Source organism: Anomaloglossus baeobatrachus, chromosome 9, assembly GCF_048569485.1.
Source record: "Anomaloglossus baeobatrachus isolate aAnoBae1 chromosome 9, aAnoBae1.hap1, whole genome shotgun sequence".
NCBI classification, from domain to species: domain Eukaryota; kingdom Metazoa; phylum Chordata; class Amphibia; order Anura; family Aromobatidae; genus Anomaloglossus; species Anomaloglossus baeobatrachus.
Window position 1 is genome coordinate 94511806 of NC_134361.1, and position 16369 is coordinate 94528174.

General features: G+C 49.6%; 1 protein-coding gene across 3 annotated transcripts in view; it reads left to right on the forward strand.

The window, feature by feature from the left end:
• The window catches only part of LAMP2 (lysosomal associated membrane protein 2), a 91374-nt gene that overhangs the window by 36705 nt on the left and 38300 nt on the right, over positions 1-16369 (forward strand). For all 3 annotated transcript variants that reach the window (XM_075323902.1, XM_075323901.1, XM_075323899.1), the window contains exons 5-6: positions 8450-8646; positions 11202-11324. In XM_075323902.1, the coding sequence (XP_075180017.1) occupies positions 8450-8646; positions 11202-11324 (320 nt within the window). The remainder of the gene's footprint in view (positions 1-8449; positions 8647-11201; positions 11325-16369) is intronic.

Genomic DNA, 16369 nt, shown 5'->3' on the forward strand with positions numbered 1-16369 from the left:
TCAGCAGCAGCTGCTGACTAGGTCGGATGGAAGAAAAGTGGGCCCATATAGGGCCCCCAGCATGCTCCCTTCTCACCCCACTTTTGTCGGCGGTGTTGTTAAGGTTGAGGTATCCATTGCGGGTACGGCGGCTGGAGCCCACATGCTGTTTTTCCTTCCCCATCCCCCTTAGGGCTCTGGGTGAAGTGGGATCTTATCGGTCTCCAGGCACTGAGACCGGGCTTCATCCACAACTCCTGTGGAGCCTGATGGATAGGAGCCGATACCGTTCAGGGACATGGCCCTGCATCTTAAAGGTACTCTGTATCCCTATGGGGACCGCGCACGGCATCACCTCAGCTTTGCTGGGTGTGCTAGTGCACCGGGGACCGCGGCGCTGACCGGGTCTATATGTGCCATTACACACTCAGCGTCGCTGAGTGTGTTTATATGTAAGGGCTACCGCACTGACCGCCGTTGCCACGGGACACTGCGGCGCGGCTGGGACTTGTAGTTCGCCGGGGACTTTCACGCGACGGCGCTTTTACGGCGGCCGCGTTTATTACTACAGTCCCCGGCTTCATTGCGGCCTAGTTTCCCTTTTTTTTCTCCCGCCCTCAGCCCTGACAGGCAGGGGAAGGGCGGGACGCTGCACGGAGCGAGCAGCAATGAGGGCTGGAGTATGATTTACATGCTCCACTCCCCTCACTGTACACAGTATGAGCGCCCGTTTCGCGCTCTTTCTAGGCCACGCCCACAGCTTCCTCAGCTCGTCAGGACGCCGCAGCCATTCCTGTCAGCTCCACCGACGCTGCAGAGAGGGACATATTCATGGGAGACCCAGACACGGTCTCTGGTGGCCTCACAACCGCTTAGGCGGCTGGTAAACAGCACATGTGGTGCTAGCCCCATGGTGCTGTATTGTATGGGTACATTATTTGTGTACTGTATATAATTTACACTGTATGAGCACAGTTCTTTCTGGCTATATACCCTATTGTGTTACTCAGGGAAAACTATAGCATGGCGCCCATAAAAGGCAGGGGTGCCAAAACACAGGCTTATTATGTTGCCTGCGCCGCATGTAAGACCCAGCTACAGGCAGGTTCCACTGACCCTCATTGTGTACAGTGTTCGACCCCTGTGACACTTCCTCAGCCGGATCCTCTGCTAAGAGGGGCCCAGGGGGAGCCACCTGTTGACACTGTCCAGGTGACGGGGACTGAGTTTGCAGCCTTTAAGGATCAACTCTCTGAGACTATGGCTAAGATACTAGAAGCCTTGCAGTCCAAACCGGTATCTCAGCAAAGGGACTCTGTTGAATCATTGTTCCCTGACCCCCCTCAGTTGGACCAACAATGTCCTCACGGGGTAGCTCATACATCCCAGACGGAGGGTTCGGACTTAGAACCTAGCCCCAGATCGTCTAAGCGAGCCCGCTTAGAATTTCCCTCGACATCATATTGTTTAGGGTCTCAGCGGGGGGATTCTCTGGTTGATGATGCGGAAACAGCTGATCAGGATTCTGATCCTGGGAGCGCTCTCAATCTTAATTCTCCAGACGGGGACGCCATAGTGAATGATCTTATTGCATCCATTCATCAGTTGCTGGATATTCTTCCCTCAGCCCCTCCGGCGGAGGAGTCTGATTCTCAGCAGGAGAAATTTCGCTTCAGGTTCCCCAAGCGTACACAGAGTATGTTTCTAGACCACTCTGATTTCAGAGAGGCAATCCAGAATCACCATGCTTGTCCGGATAAGCGTTTCTCTAAGCGCCTTAAGGATACACGTTATCCTTTTCCCCCGGAAGTGGTTAAAGGTTGGATTCAATGTCCCAAAGTGGATCCTCCAATCTCCAGACTGGCGGCTAGATCCATACTTGCAGTGGAAGATGAGGCCTCGCTTAAAGATGCCACTGACAGGCAGATGGAGCTCTGGATGAAATCCATCTATGAAGCTATCGGAGCTTCTTTTGCCCCAGCATTCGCAGCCGTATGGGCGCTACAAGCTATATCAGCAGGTCAAGCGAAAATTGAAGCGGCCGCGCCACAAGTGGCTTCCATTACCTCCCAGACCTCGGCAATTGCGTCTTACGCTATGAACGCTGTCCTGGACTCTGTGAGCCGTACGGCAGTTGCGACCGCCAATTCGGTAGTAGTCCGCAGGGCCTTGTGGCTACGGGAGTGGAAGGCAGATTCCGCTTCCAAAAAAGCGTTTAACCGGTTTGCCAATTTCTGGCGACAGGCTCTTTGGCGAGCGCCTGGATGAAATCATCAAACAATCCAAGGGAAAGGATACATCCTTACCCCAGCCCAAGCAGAACCTCTCCCAACAGAGGAGAGGGCAGTCGAGGTTTCGGTCCTTTCGGGGCGCGGGCAGGTCCCAATTCTCCTCGTCCAAAAGGTCTCAGAAAGAACAAAGGAACTCTGATGCATGGCGGTCTAAGTCACGTCCTAAAAAGGCCATTGGGAGCACCGCTAACAAAGCGGCTGCCTCATGACTTCTACCTCCTCTAGTAGCATCCTCGGTCGGTGGCAGGCTCTCCCGCTTTTGCGACACCTGGCTGCCACAAATAAAAGACCGCTGGGTGAGAGACATTCTGTCTCACGGTTACAAGATAGAGTTCATCTCTCGTCCCCCGACTCGATTCTTCAGGTCTTCTCCGCCTCCCGAGAGAGCCGAGGCTCTTCTGCAGGCGCTGGGCACTCTGAAGGCAGAAGGAGTGGTGGTCCCTGTTCCTCTTCAGCAACAGGGCCACGGTTTTTACTCCAACTTGTTTGTGGTCCCAAAGAAGGACGGGTCTTTCCGTCCTGTCCTAGACCTGAAACTTCTCAACAAACACGTAAAGACCAGGCGGTTCCGGATGGAATCCCTTCGCTCCGTCATCGCCTCAATGTCCCAAGGAGATTTCCTTGCATCGATCGATATCAAAGATGCTTATCTCCACGTTCCGATTGCCCCAGAGCACCAGCGCTTCTTGCGCTTCGCCATAGGAAACGAACACCTGCAGTTCGTGGCACTGCCATTCGGCCTGGCAACAGCCCCACGGGTTTTCACCAAGGTTATGGCTACTGTAGTAGCGGTCCTCCATTCTCAGGGTCACTCGGTGATCCCGTACTTGGACGATCTGTTGATCAAGGCACCCTCTCTAGAGGCATGCCAACACAGCCTCGACGCTACCCTGGAGACTCTCCAGAGTTTCGGGTGGATCATCAATTTTCCAAAGTCAAATCTGACACCGGCCCAATCGCTCACATACCTTGGCATGGAGTTTCATACCCTCTCAGCGATAGTGAAGCTTCCGCTGATCAAGCAGCGGTCACTACAGACAGGGGTACAATCTCTCCTTCAAGGCCAGTCACACCCCTTGAGGCGCCTCATGCACTTCCTGGGGAAGATGGTGGCAGCAATGGAAGCAGTCCCTTTCGCGCAGTTTCACCTGCATCCTCTTCAATGGGACATCCTACGCAAATGGGACAGGAAGCCGACGTCCCTCGACAGGACCGTCTCCCTCTCTCAGGCGACCAAAGCTTCCCTTCGGTGGTGGCTTCTTCCCACTTCATTGTCGAAGGGGAAATCATTCCTACCCCCATCCTGGGAAGTAGTCACGACGGACGCAAGTCTGTCAGGGTGGGGAGCGGTTTTTTCTCCACCACAGGACTCAGGGTACGTGGACCCGGCAAGAGTCCTCGCTTCAGATCAATGTTCTGGAAATTCGGGCAGTGTATCTTGCCCTGAAAGCGTTCCAGCAGTGGCTGGAAGGCAAGCAGATCCGAATTCAGTCGGACAATTCTACAGCGGTGGCATACATCAACCACCAAGGCGGCACACGCAGTCGACAAGCCTTCCAGGAAGTCCGGCGGATTTTGATGTGGGTGGAAGCCACGGCCTCCACCATATCCGCAGTTCACATCCCAGGCGTGGAAAACTGGGAAGCAGATTATCTCAGTCGCCAGGGCATGGACGCAGGGGAATGGTCCCTTCACCCGGACGTGTTTCAGGAGATCTGTTGCCGCTGGGGGGTGCCGGACGTCGACCTCATGGCGTCCCGGCACAACAACAAGGTACCAACGTTCATGGCACGGTCTCAAGATCCCAGAGCTCTGGCGGCAGACGCCTTAGTTCAGGATTGGTCGCAGTTTCAGCTCCCTTATGTGTTTCCTCCGCTGGCACTGTTGCCCAGAGTGTTACGCAAGATCAGGGCCAACTGCCGCCGCGCCATCCTCGTCGCTCCAGACTGGCCGAGGAGGTCGTGGTACCCGGATCTGTGGCATCTCACGGTCGGCCAACCGTGGGCACTACCAGACCGACCAGACTTGCTGTCTCAAGGGCCGTTTTTCCATCTGAATTCTGCGGCCCTCAACCTGACTGTGTGGCCATTGAGTCCTGGATCCTAGCGTCTTCAGGGTTATCTCAAGAAGTCATTGCCACTATGAGACAGGCTAGGAAACCAACGTCCGCCAAGATTTATCACAGGACGTGGAAAATTTTCCTGTCATGGTGCTCTGCTCAGGGTTTTTCTCCCTGGCCATTTGCATTACCTACTTTTCTGTCCTTCCTTCAATCTGGACGGGAAAAGGGTTTGTCGCTCGGTTCCCTTAAGGGACAAGTTTCAGCGCTCTCTGTGTTTTTCCAGAAGCGCCTAGCTAGACTTCCACAGGTACGCACGTTCCTGCAGGGTGTTTATCACATCGTTCCACCTTACAAGCGGCCGTTAGAACCCTGGGATCTAAACAGGGTGCTGATGGTTCTTCAGAAACCACCATTCGAGCCAATGAGAGATATTTCTCTCTCACGCCTTTCGCAGAAAGTGGTTTTTCTAGTAGCAGTCACTTCACTTCGGAGAGTGTCTGAGCTAGCAGCGTTGTCGTGCAAAGCCCCTTTTCTGGTTTTTCACCAGGACAAGGTGGTTCTACGTCCGGTTCCGGAGTTTCTCCCTAAGGTGGTATCCCCCTTTCATCTCAATCAGGATATTTCCTTACCCTCTATTTATCCTCATCCAGTTCACCAATGTGAAAAGGATTTGCACTTGTTAGATCTGGTGAGAGCACTCAGACTCTACATTTCTCGTACGGCGCCCCTGCGCCGCTCGGATGCACTCTTTGTCCTTGTCGCTGGCCAGCGTAAAGGGTCACAGGCTTCCAAATCAACCCTGGCTCGGTGGATCAAGGAGCCAATTATCGAAGCTTACCGTTCGGCTGGGCTTCCGGTTCCCTCAGGGCTGAAGGCCCATTCTACCAGAGCCGTGGGAGCGTCCTGGGCTTTGAGGCACCAGGCTGCGGCTCAACAGGTGTGTCAGGCGGCTACCTGGTCGAGCCTGCACACTTTCACGAAGCACTATCAGGTGCATACCTATGCTGCGGCGGATGCCAGCCTAGGTGGACGAGTCCTTCAGGCGGCGGTTGCCCACCTGTAGGAAAGGGCCGTTTTTACGGCTCTCTTACGAGGTATTATTTTACCCACCCAGGGACTGCTTTTGGACGTCCCAATTGTCTGGGTCTCCCAATAGAGCGAAAAAGAAGGGAATTTTGTTTACTTACCGTAAATTCCTTTTCTTCTAGCTCTAATTGGGAGACCCAGCACCCGCCCCTGTTTTTTTGTGTACACATGTTGTTCATGTTGAATGGTTTCAGTTCTCAGAGTTTCCTTCGGATTGAAGTTAAACCAGTTTATAATTATTTTTTCCTCCTTCTTGCTTTTGCACCAAAACTGAGCAGCCCGTGGGAGCACGGGGGGTGTATTGGCAGAAGGGGAGGGGCCTAACACTTTTAAGTGTAGTACTTTGTGCGGCCTCCGGAGGCATAGCCTATACACCCAATTGTCTGGGTCTCCCAATTAGAGCTAGAAGAAAAGGAATTTACGGTAAGTAAACAAAATTCCCTTCGTTCCCTTTATAAGTTCGGCCACCACCAGTGAGCCCTTATACACAGCATTCTAGAATACTGTGTAGAAGAGCCCAGGCCGCTCTGTATAACGTAAAAAACAGCTTTTATTATACTCATCTAGGGGGTGGTTGGGTCCGGCGCCTCCTCTCTTCCAGCCATCGCTGTCCTCTTTCCCAGCCCATTGTGGATGACCCGTCCTATATCATCCAAACAGAGGCCTCCATTACTTTCCTGTGCACACGCACTTTGATCTGCCCTACTAAGGGCAGAGTGCATTACTGTAATGCACGGTGAAAGGTCAAAGACAACCAGCGCATAAGAACTGCAATACTTTGCTCTGCCCTCAGCCGGGCGGATCACAGTGCGCAGGAGTGCAATGGTGGCCTCTTTGTGGATGACGTAGGACGTGTCATCCAGACGGAGCTGGGAAGGAGGACAGCAACTGCACTAGATGAAGGAGGCATGCACCCACGAGCAGCACACCCGTTGGACTGGACCACCCCGCAGGTGAGTATAATAAAGATCTTTTATAATGTACAGATCAGCCTGGGCTCTTATACACAGAATTCTAGAAAAAGCATGTGTGAAAAATTCCATATTTATTCATAACAATCACATGTATAAATAATTACAATATTTATCGCTAGGAAAAGGTCAGACAATGCAGCAGGAATAAATAGGGGGAGGTAAAAGGTGTGTGCGGGGGCATCCCTTGCCATTCAGAACCAGCCACAATAGGAAGGTATGAGGGACTTTGATAAAGCCAACGCTGCGAAACCGCTGTCAGGAGCCTGTTCCTTGCCCTCCGAACCAGCCACCAGGTATTATTATTCTGCCTTGTCCTTATTATATGTGGTTTCCCCATGACCGCACGGCGCTCCAGGCCATGATTCACTGCATGCATACTTATGCTGAAATGACTTTTCTTTCTCAGCGTCTGTTGTAGCCCCGGCAGCATCACATAAACCTCCTTCTGTGGCTGTGGAAAATCCTAATGGGGAACTATATATAAGCTCACCTCGGTTGGTGTGTAATCCCTGCACATGTACCCCTATAGCTCCTCTTTGCATTACCTCTCACCGCAGTTATATGATTGGAACTTTCCTCTTAATTTTGGATCGTCTGAGCTGTGTGGTGCATTGGGTTTGGACTACCAAAATCACACTATTTTTTGGGAAACCCTTTTTCCCTTGCCCCTAGCTCTGCACAGCCCATCAGTCCGATTTATACTGCGGTTTTTTTTCTGAGGTCCTGCTGGGAGTTCATATATGCATGGGTGCCCACCCGTTGTGTCAATATTTTCTATTCTATATAGGACATGTAATTACACGGTCCTTTCCCATTTGGGTTTTACCCCGCCACTTCTCAAATAAATCCCCCTCATGGGTTAACCCTACTGCACTTGGTGGCATGCAGTCCTTCATACCTTCCTATTGTGGCTGGTTCTGAATGGCAAGGGATACCCCCGCACACACCTTTTACCTCCCCCTATTTATTCCTGCTGCATTGTCTGAGCTTGTCCTATCGATATATATTGTAATTATTTATACATGTGATTATGAATAAATATGGAATTTTTCACACGTTTGTTGCCTCATCTCCATCGTTTCTCCAGTTATTTACGGTTCTTGGAGTAGGTAAATCCTTATGGGGCACCACTGAGTGGTCCCATAAGTTGGTATTCTACTATGGCCAATTTCTTGCTACAGAATTCTAGAATCAGCGCTTACTAGTGCTGGGTGTAGCTTATAATGGAAAAATTCTGCTGACAGGTTCCCTTTTTAAAGGGGTTTTCCCACAAAGTACATTTTAATCACTAGATTTTGGTTTCATAATATTTGTATGTGTTGAAAAAAAAAAAGGGGGGGGGGGATTCCTGTGCTGGGATAATCTTATGTATGTGTCCCTGCTATGTACTGTGTAATGGCCGTGTCTGACTGTACAGGGACATGGTCTGATCATACCTCTTCTCCTGGGTCAGATGGTTATAAGGTGGAGTTTTCCCACCATAGCAATGATCACAGGATTGCATAACACACATTGATGACTTTGAGATTTACTTACTATGGCGCCACCTAGTGTTTAAAGTGTATACCACAATACACACATTCACAGTCATTCCCCCACAGCCTGGTCTATGCTTGGAGATTGTGTACTGCAGAGAAACCAATAAAAATGGGCTTTCTGACGGTTTTTCAGAAGAACAGAAGCAGAATCTGTGCAGTACTGTGACAATATAGCTGAGAAGGCCTAGCCTTCAGAGTAGGTAAGAGGAGACTATATGGTCAGCTGCCACATACTGTGTATATGTATGTATGTATGTATGTATGTATGTATGTATGTATGTATGTATGTATGTATGTATGTATGTATGTATGTATGTATGTATGTATGTATGTATGTATGTATGTATGTATGTATGTATGTGTGTGTGTGTATATATATATATATGTGTATTATATTTCGCTAGATGCCATTGGAGGTCTTCTGGACTCTCCCTCTATGGAGCAGCATGGTATGCATTATTAGGCAGGTGTATATTCACATATGATATACATTATGTGCATTCTCCCTTTTTATTTCAGAGTTTCACTGCAGTGAGGACGCCCCAACGACCCATGCACCAACTACGCACATAGTAACTACTACAACCCCAAAACCAACCCCAAAGCCTGAGGATAAACCCAGCATTGGCAACTACTTTGTCATAAGTAGCAAGGGGAAATGTCTGATGGCTACCATGGGTCTGCAGCTGAATGCCTCGGTGTTTGTTAGTGGACATGTAAGGCTATTTGTTCATGTATTAGATCTGTTTCCATCTTGACTTGGTGTTTTATGCACTCTTAAGATACATTATATTGTAAATTTGGTGCAGACATTCTGTGATTTGTGCTATACATCCAATTGTGGCTCCTAGAAATCTGTACCTATGCTGCAGAAACAGCCCCAGTCACATTCATGAAATTGAGATTCTGTTGCAAAAATGTTTGCACCCCATCTGCCACATGTAAATATACCATAAACTGTGACTAAGGCACTAGTGATTGACAACTATCAAGGATCGACTGCATTTAACCAGGGTGATTGGTTACTTTGTGACACTGCACTTTTTTTGAATTTTGTTTTTCTTTCCACAAAAAAGACAGTTGCACTCTCTAGTGCTAAGATATGTGTAACAATGAATATGGGAATATAGACTCATTACTGCTATGGAAAACATGTAACAAAAGATACTTTGCACACAAAAATGGACCGTTTTATGTGAGCCCAACAGCCAACGCCAAGGTGACCTCTTATTGTTTACATATCTTTGCACTACAGAGTACAACTGTCTCCTTTGTTACTGCAGTATATTTCATGCTCAGTTTGCACCTGTTCACATTAGAAAGTGCCATCACTCTTTCTCTTGGACTATAGGGTTACTCCTTCTGATTGAGCACTCCTGCTCTTCAGCCTTAGGCGATTTTAATTCTTTATTTGCAGGTTCCTGTCCGCCCATAAATTGTAGGGTTTTTTTTAACCCAGAAAGAGGTCACCTTGCCGTTAGCTGTTGGGCTTATATAAAACTGGCCATTTTTGTGTGCCAAGTATCTCAATTATCACATTCTTTTCTTAGCAGTAATGCATATTTATATTCCTTTATTCATTGTTTACATATCTTAGCACTGCAGAGTTCAACTGTCCTTTTTTTTTTTTTTTTTTTGTTATTGGTACATAGCCAGCTGTCAGTCAGTGCTGGAGCACGGTTACAGCCGCCGCGCACTGACAGCTGGTTCTGCAGGTCATCACTACATAGCCGGCAGTCAGTCAGTGCTGGGGCGCGGTTACAGCCTCACACCCCAATGATTGAAGGACCGAGGCAACTGGGAGAAATAAGTTAATTTATTTCCATAGCTGGACTCACTGTGGCGGCCATACAGTTTCAGAACGCTATTAATCTGCAGGTTACTAGTTTTTTTTTTTTTTTTTTTTAACATGACAGGTTCCATTTAGTCAGAAGTTGCTTTTTCATTGTAAGTCTATGGAGCATCATTCTGACATTCCATTGATTTTACATTGTAAAAGCAACTTCCGGCTTATGTAAATTCCACTGTGATACATAGAATCAGAGCAGTGCTGGAAACCAGGGAAGACCGGGATATTGAAAGTTTTTAACACACTTGCGCTACATGAAATATGCATTTAGGAATTTTTGGAACATAAAACATGAGTGCTTCCTTAAGGCCTAAGCCACATGGTGAGAAAATCGGTGTGAGTGGAGTGCGATAAAACATCGCATTGCACTCGGACTAATTCTAGCCTGTGTGTCAGCACACATGAGCGATTTATTTTCTTAGCCCTAATCGGACCGACGGACCGATAAAACAATTGCAGCATGCTGCGATTGTAATGCGAGACTCTTTTCTCTCGCACCCATTCAAGTGAATGGGGCGAGAGAAAAATCGCACTGCACTCGTGGTACACCGGTGTACTGCGCGTGCAGTGTGAGAATCGCAATAGCCGGCTACGGAGGAGAGAGGGAGAGAAATCCCTCCCTCCCCTCCTGAGTGCCGGGCTGAGGTCCGCATGCACAGTAGGACCTCAGACGCAGGGATACTAGCATGACACTCGGCTCCTGCTGTGCTGCCAGCGCAAGCCAAGTGTCATGCGAGCATCGCACTAGTTCCCTGTGTGGCCCCGGCATAATAGAAATGCTCTCATCAGGAAAAAGGTGCACAGTCACCAATACATATTGTGAATGGTAGTTGCTGTTATCTACTGTATACAGAAGTGTTTGCATTCTGTGATAATGAGACTGCTGCAAAGTCTCCTGTACAGAACAGGAAGTCTTATTATATATGTATAATAGAAGAAATTATTTTAAAAGTATTATTCTAAAGTCCGGCTGAAGCTGTTAAACCGAACTTCTGAGTTTTCTCATCTCTAAACATAACTAATGCAAGCCTAGCTAATACCCTTAAGTAGAGGACAACATCCATATAGTTTGACTGTAGTGATGGATCTTGTTGAGCAGCAGTTGAAAGCAGCTTCTAAAGAAGTATGCACTAAGCTTTTAGATGGCTCTGCAGCATGGTGTTTGGGAGAGAGAAAAGTAAAACATTGCAGTGCATTTATGACAAACTTATAACTTTACAATGCCTGGAGGATAATAAACTTCAAAATATTTTACTCTTGTATTTATTATTTTTAAGTGATATAATGTTGCATATCCTTTTTAATCTTGTATGGAAAACAGTTTCTCAGAATGATCAGGTTTTGAATAGCCAACTTACACTGTTGAACATTTTGCAGTTATATTCTGCAGGTTTACATGCAATTATATTTTTGTCTTTCTAGAACGTTTGGACGACGCGTAATATTAACCCTAACTCTACCATCAGCTCTGGTAGCTGTAGCAATGAAAGTGCTCTTTTGAGACTGAACGACAGTGACACCATCTTGGAATTTTCCTTCTCTCTTGTAAGTCTTTTAGTGACTTGTACCTTTTTTCTCTTTCTTAAAAATGACACCACATATATTAAATTCTTGATTTCTGAATTGAGCATATAATGTTGGAAATTGTTTATCCCCTTAACGACCGTGGGAAGTAATATTACGTCCCTGCTTTAATCATGTTAATCTCCACCTGCTGCAGGTGGGGATCCGCGCACATGTCAGCTGATTTGTACAGCTGACATGTGTGCCTCGCAGGTACGAGTGGAATCGCTAGCCACTCGTACCTGTTAACATCTTAAATGGCGCTGTCAAGATGTGAGTGTCATTTTAAGGGCGATCACAATAGAAGTTTACTCACCGCCCGATACAGAAAATCATGTGACGTGATAATGTGGATCCAGTGGTTGTCATAGTAGCACAAGTACATGAGATGACTCCTGTAGCTCACATAACTCAGGTCGTTTTAACGAGCAGCTGAGTACTGCCGGTTATAAGAGATGAGCAGTGCTGCTCTGATCAAGAGATATTAATGAGCAATCAGACTGCTGATTCTTATAGTCTTTTAGGGGTACTAGCATAAGAATTTTTTTTTTTTTTAAACGTTTTGTACAATAAAAAAAGCCTAAAAGTTCAATTCACCCCCCCCCCATTCGCCCCATTGAAAATGAAAGGGTTATAAAAATATACACCCGTTTGGTATAGCTGCGTTCTGAAACTCCCGATCTGTCAAAATATAAAATCAATTACTCTGATCGGTAAATGGCGTAGCGGCAAAAAAATTCCAAATGCAAAAATTAAGTTTTTTGGTTAGTGCAAATTTTGCGCAAAATGCAATAACAGGAGACTAAACGTAGCATCAGCGCAAAAATGTTAAAAATGGCAGCCTGAGACGCAAAAAATAACCCAGCATTGAGCCATAGATCCCGAAAACTGAGAACGCTACGGGTCGTGGAAAATGATGCAAAACGTCCGCCACTTTTTTTTTTTCTTTGTCGCTCTATTGGGAGACCCAGACAATTGGGTGTATAGGCTATGCCTCCGGAGGCCGCACAAAGTATTACACTCAAAAGTGTTAAGCCCCTCCCCTTCTGCCTATACACCCCCGTGCTCCCACGGGCTCCTCAGTTTTTTGCTTTGTGCGAAGGAGGTCAGACACGCACGCACAGCTCCACAGATTGGTCAGCAGCAGCTGCTGACTATGTCGGATGGAAGAAAAGTGGGCCCATATAGGGCCCCCAGGATGCTCCCTTCTCACCCCACTCTTGTCGGCGGTGTTGTTAAGGTTGAGGTATCCATTGCGGGTACGGAGGCTGGAGCCCACATGCTGCTTTCCTTCCCCATCCCCCTCAGGGTTCTGGTGGAAGTGGGATCCTATCGGTCTTCAGGCACTGAGACCGTGCTTCATCCACAACTCCTGTGGAGCCTGCTGGATAGGAGCCGGGTATCGTTCAGGGACATGGCCCTGCTACTTGGAGGTACTCTGTGTCCCCGTGGGGACCGCGCACAGCAACACTCCAGCTTTGCTGGGTGTGCTAGTGCACCGGGGACCGCGGAGCTGACCGGGTTAATATGTGCCATTACACACTCAGCGTTGCTGAGTGTGTTTATGTATAGGGACTGCCGCATTGACCGCCGCTGCCTTGGAAATACTGCGGCGCGGCTGGGACTTGTAGTGCGCCGGGGACTTCCACGCCGGCCGCGCTTTTACGGCGGCCGCGTTTATTACTAGAGTCCCCGGCTTTTTGCGGCCTAGTTTCCTTTCCTCCCGCCCATAGCCCTGACAGGCAGGGGAAGGGCGGGACGCTGCATAGAACGAGCAGCACTGAGGGCTGGAGCATGCTTTGCATACTCCACCCCCCTCACTGTGCACAGTGCAGGCACCAGTTCCCACTCTTTCTGGGTCACGCCCACGGCTCCCTCCTCTCCTCAGGACGCATTCCTGTCAGCTCCTCGGACGCTGCAGAGGGGGACAAAATCTGGGAGACCCAGGCAGGGACTCTGGTGGCCTCACAACCGCTTTAAGCGGGTGGTAAGCAGCACCTGTGGTGCTAGCCCCATTGTGCAGTAGTGTAACATTATATGTTTATTTTTCACTGTATAGTGCACAGTTGATTTCTGGCTATATACCCTATTGTGTTGCTCAGGGAAGATAATAGCATGGCGCCCACGAAAGGCAGGGGTGCCAAAACACAGGCTTATTATGTTGCCTGCGCCGCATGTACGACCCCGCTACCGGCAGGTTCCACTGACCCTCATTGTCTGCACTGTTCGGCCCCTGTGGCACTTGCTCAGCCAGAGCCTCTGCTAGGGGGGGCCCAGGGGGAGCCACCTGCTAACACTGTTCAGGTGACAGGGACGGAGTTTGCAAAACTCTCTGAGACTATGGCTAAGATACTAGAAGCCTTGCAGTCCAGGCCGGTATCTCAGCACAGGGACTCTGTTGATTCTTTGTTCCCGGGCCCACCTCAGCTGGACCAACAATGTCCTCCCGGGGTATCTCATGGATCCCAAGCTGAGGTTTCTGACACAGACCCCAGCCCCAGACCGACTAAGCGAGCTCGCTTAGATTTTCCCTCGACATCATCATATTGTTCAGGGTCTCAGCGAGGGGAATCGCTGGTCGATGACGCGGAAGTAGCTGATCAGGATTCTGATCCTGAGGCCGCTCTCAATCTTGATACTCCGGACGGGGACGCCATAGTGAACGACCTTATTGCGTCCATCAATCGTATGTTGGATATTTCTCCCTCAGCTCCTCCGGCGGAGGAGTCGGCTTCCCAGCAGGAGAAATTCCGTTTCAGGTTTCCCAAGCGTACACAGAGTATGTTTCTGGACCACTCTGATTTCAGAGAGGCAGTCCAGAATCACCATGCTTGTCCAGATAAGCGTTTTTCTAAGCGCCTTAAGGATACACGTTATCCCTTTCCCCCTGACGTGGTCATGGGTTGGACTCAGTGTCCCAAAGTGGATCCTCCAATCTCCAGACTGGCAGCTAGATCCATACTTGCAGTGGAAGATGGGGCTTCACTCAAAGATGCCACTGACAGGCAGATGGAGCTCTGGTTGAAATCCATCTATGAAGCTATCTGCGCTTCTTTTGCCCCAGCATTCGCAGCCGTATGGGCGCTACAAGCTATCTCAGCAGGTCAAGCGCAAATTGACGCAGCCACACGCACGTCCGCGCCACAGGTGGCGTCCATAACCACTCAGACGTCGGCATTTGCGTCTTACGCTATTAATGCTATCCTGGACTCTGCGAGCCGTACGGCGGTTGCAGCCGCCAATTCGGTGGTACTCCGCAGGGCCTTGTGGCTACGGGAATGGAAGGCAGATTCTGTTTCCAAAAAGCGCTTAACCAGTTTGCCAATTTCGGGCGAACGATTGTTTGGCGAGCGTTTAGATGAAATCATCAAACAATCCAAGGGAAAGGATACATCCTTACCCCAGCCCAAACCGAACATACCCCAACAGAGGAAGGGGCAGTCGAGGTTTCGGTCCTTTCGGGGCGCGGGCAGGTCCCAATTCTCCTCGTCCAAAAGGCCTCAGAAAGATCAAAGGAACTCTGATGCATGGCGGTCTAAGTCACGTCCTAAACAGACCACCGGAGGTGCCGCTACCAAAGCGGCTTCCTCATGACTTTCGGCATCCTCACTCCGCATCCTCGGTCGGTGGCAGGCTCTCCCGCTTTTGCGACACCTGGCTGCCACGGGTAAAAGACCGTTGGGTGAGAGACATTCTGTCTCACGGTTACAAGATAGAGTTCACCTCTCGTCCCCCGACTCGATTCTTCAGGTCATCCCCGCCTCCCGAGCGAGCCGAGGCTCTTCTGTAGGCGCTGGGCATTCTGAAGGCAGAAGGAGTGGTGGTCCCTGTTCCTCTTCAGCAACAGGGCCACGGTTTTTACTCCAACTTGTTTGTGGTCCCAAAGAAGGACGGGTCTTTTCGACCTGTCCTGGACCTGAAACTTCTCAACAAACACGTAAAGACCAGGCGGTTCCGGATGGAATCCCTCCGCTCCGTCATCGCCTCAATGTCCCAGGGAGATTTCCTTGCATCGATCGATATCAAAGATGCTTATCTCCACGTACCGATTGCTCCAGAGCACCAGCGCTTCTTGCGCTTCGCCATAGGGAACGAACACCTGCAGTTCGTGGCACTGCCGTTCGGCCTGGCAACAGCCCCACGGGTTTTCACCAAGGTTATGGCTACTGTAGTAGCGGTCCTCCACTCTCAGGGTCACTCGGTGATCCCGTACTTGGACGATCTGTTGATCAAGGCACCCTCTCTAGAGGCATACCAACACAGCCTCGACGCTACCCTGGAGACTCTCCAGAGTTTCGGGTGGATCATCAATTTTCCAAAGTCAAATCTGACACCGGCCCAATCGCTGACATACCTTGGCATGGAGTTTCATACCCTCTCAGCGATACTGAAGCTTCCGCTGATCAAGCAGCGGTCACTACAGACAGGGGTACAATCTCTCCTTCAAGGTCGGTCACACACCTTGAGACGCCTCATGCACTTCCTGGGGAAGATGGTGGCAGCAATGGAGGCAGTTCCTTTCGCGCAGTTTCACCTGCGTCCTCTTCAATGGGACATCCTTCGCAAATGGGACAGGAAGCCGACGTCCCTCGACAGGAACGTCTCCCTCTCGCAGGCGACCAAAGCTTTCCTTCGGTGGTGGCTTCTTCCCACTTCATTATCGAAAGGGAAATCCTTCCTACCCCCATCCTGGGAGGTGGTCACGACGGACGCGAGTCTGTCAGGGTGGGGAGCGGTTTTTCTCCACCACAGGGCTCAGGGTACGTGGACCCAGCAAGAGTCCTCGCTTCAGATCAATGTTCTGGAAATACGGGCAGTGTATCTTGCCCTGAAAGCGTTCCAGCAGTGGCTGGAAGGCAAGCAGATCAGAATTCAGTCAGACAATTCCACAGCGGTGGCATACATCAACCACCAAGGCGGCACACGCAGTCGGCAAGCCTTCCAGGAAGTCCGGCGGATTCTACTGTGGGTGGAAGCCACGGCCTCCACCATCTCCGCAGTTCACATTCCACGCGTGGAAAACTGGG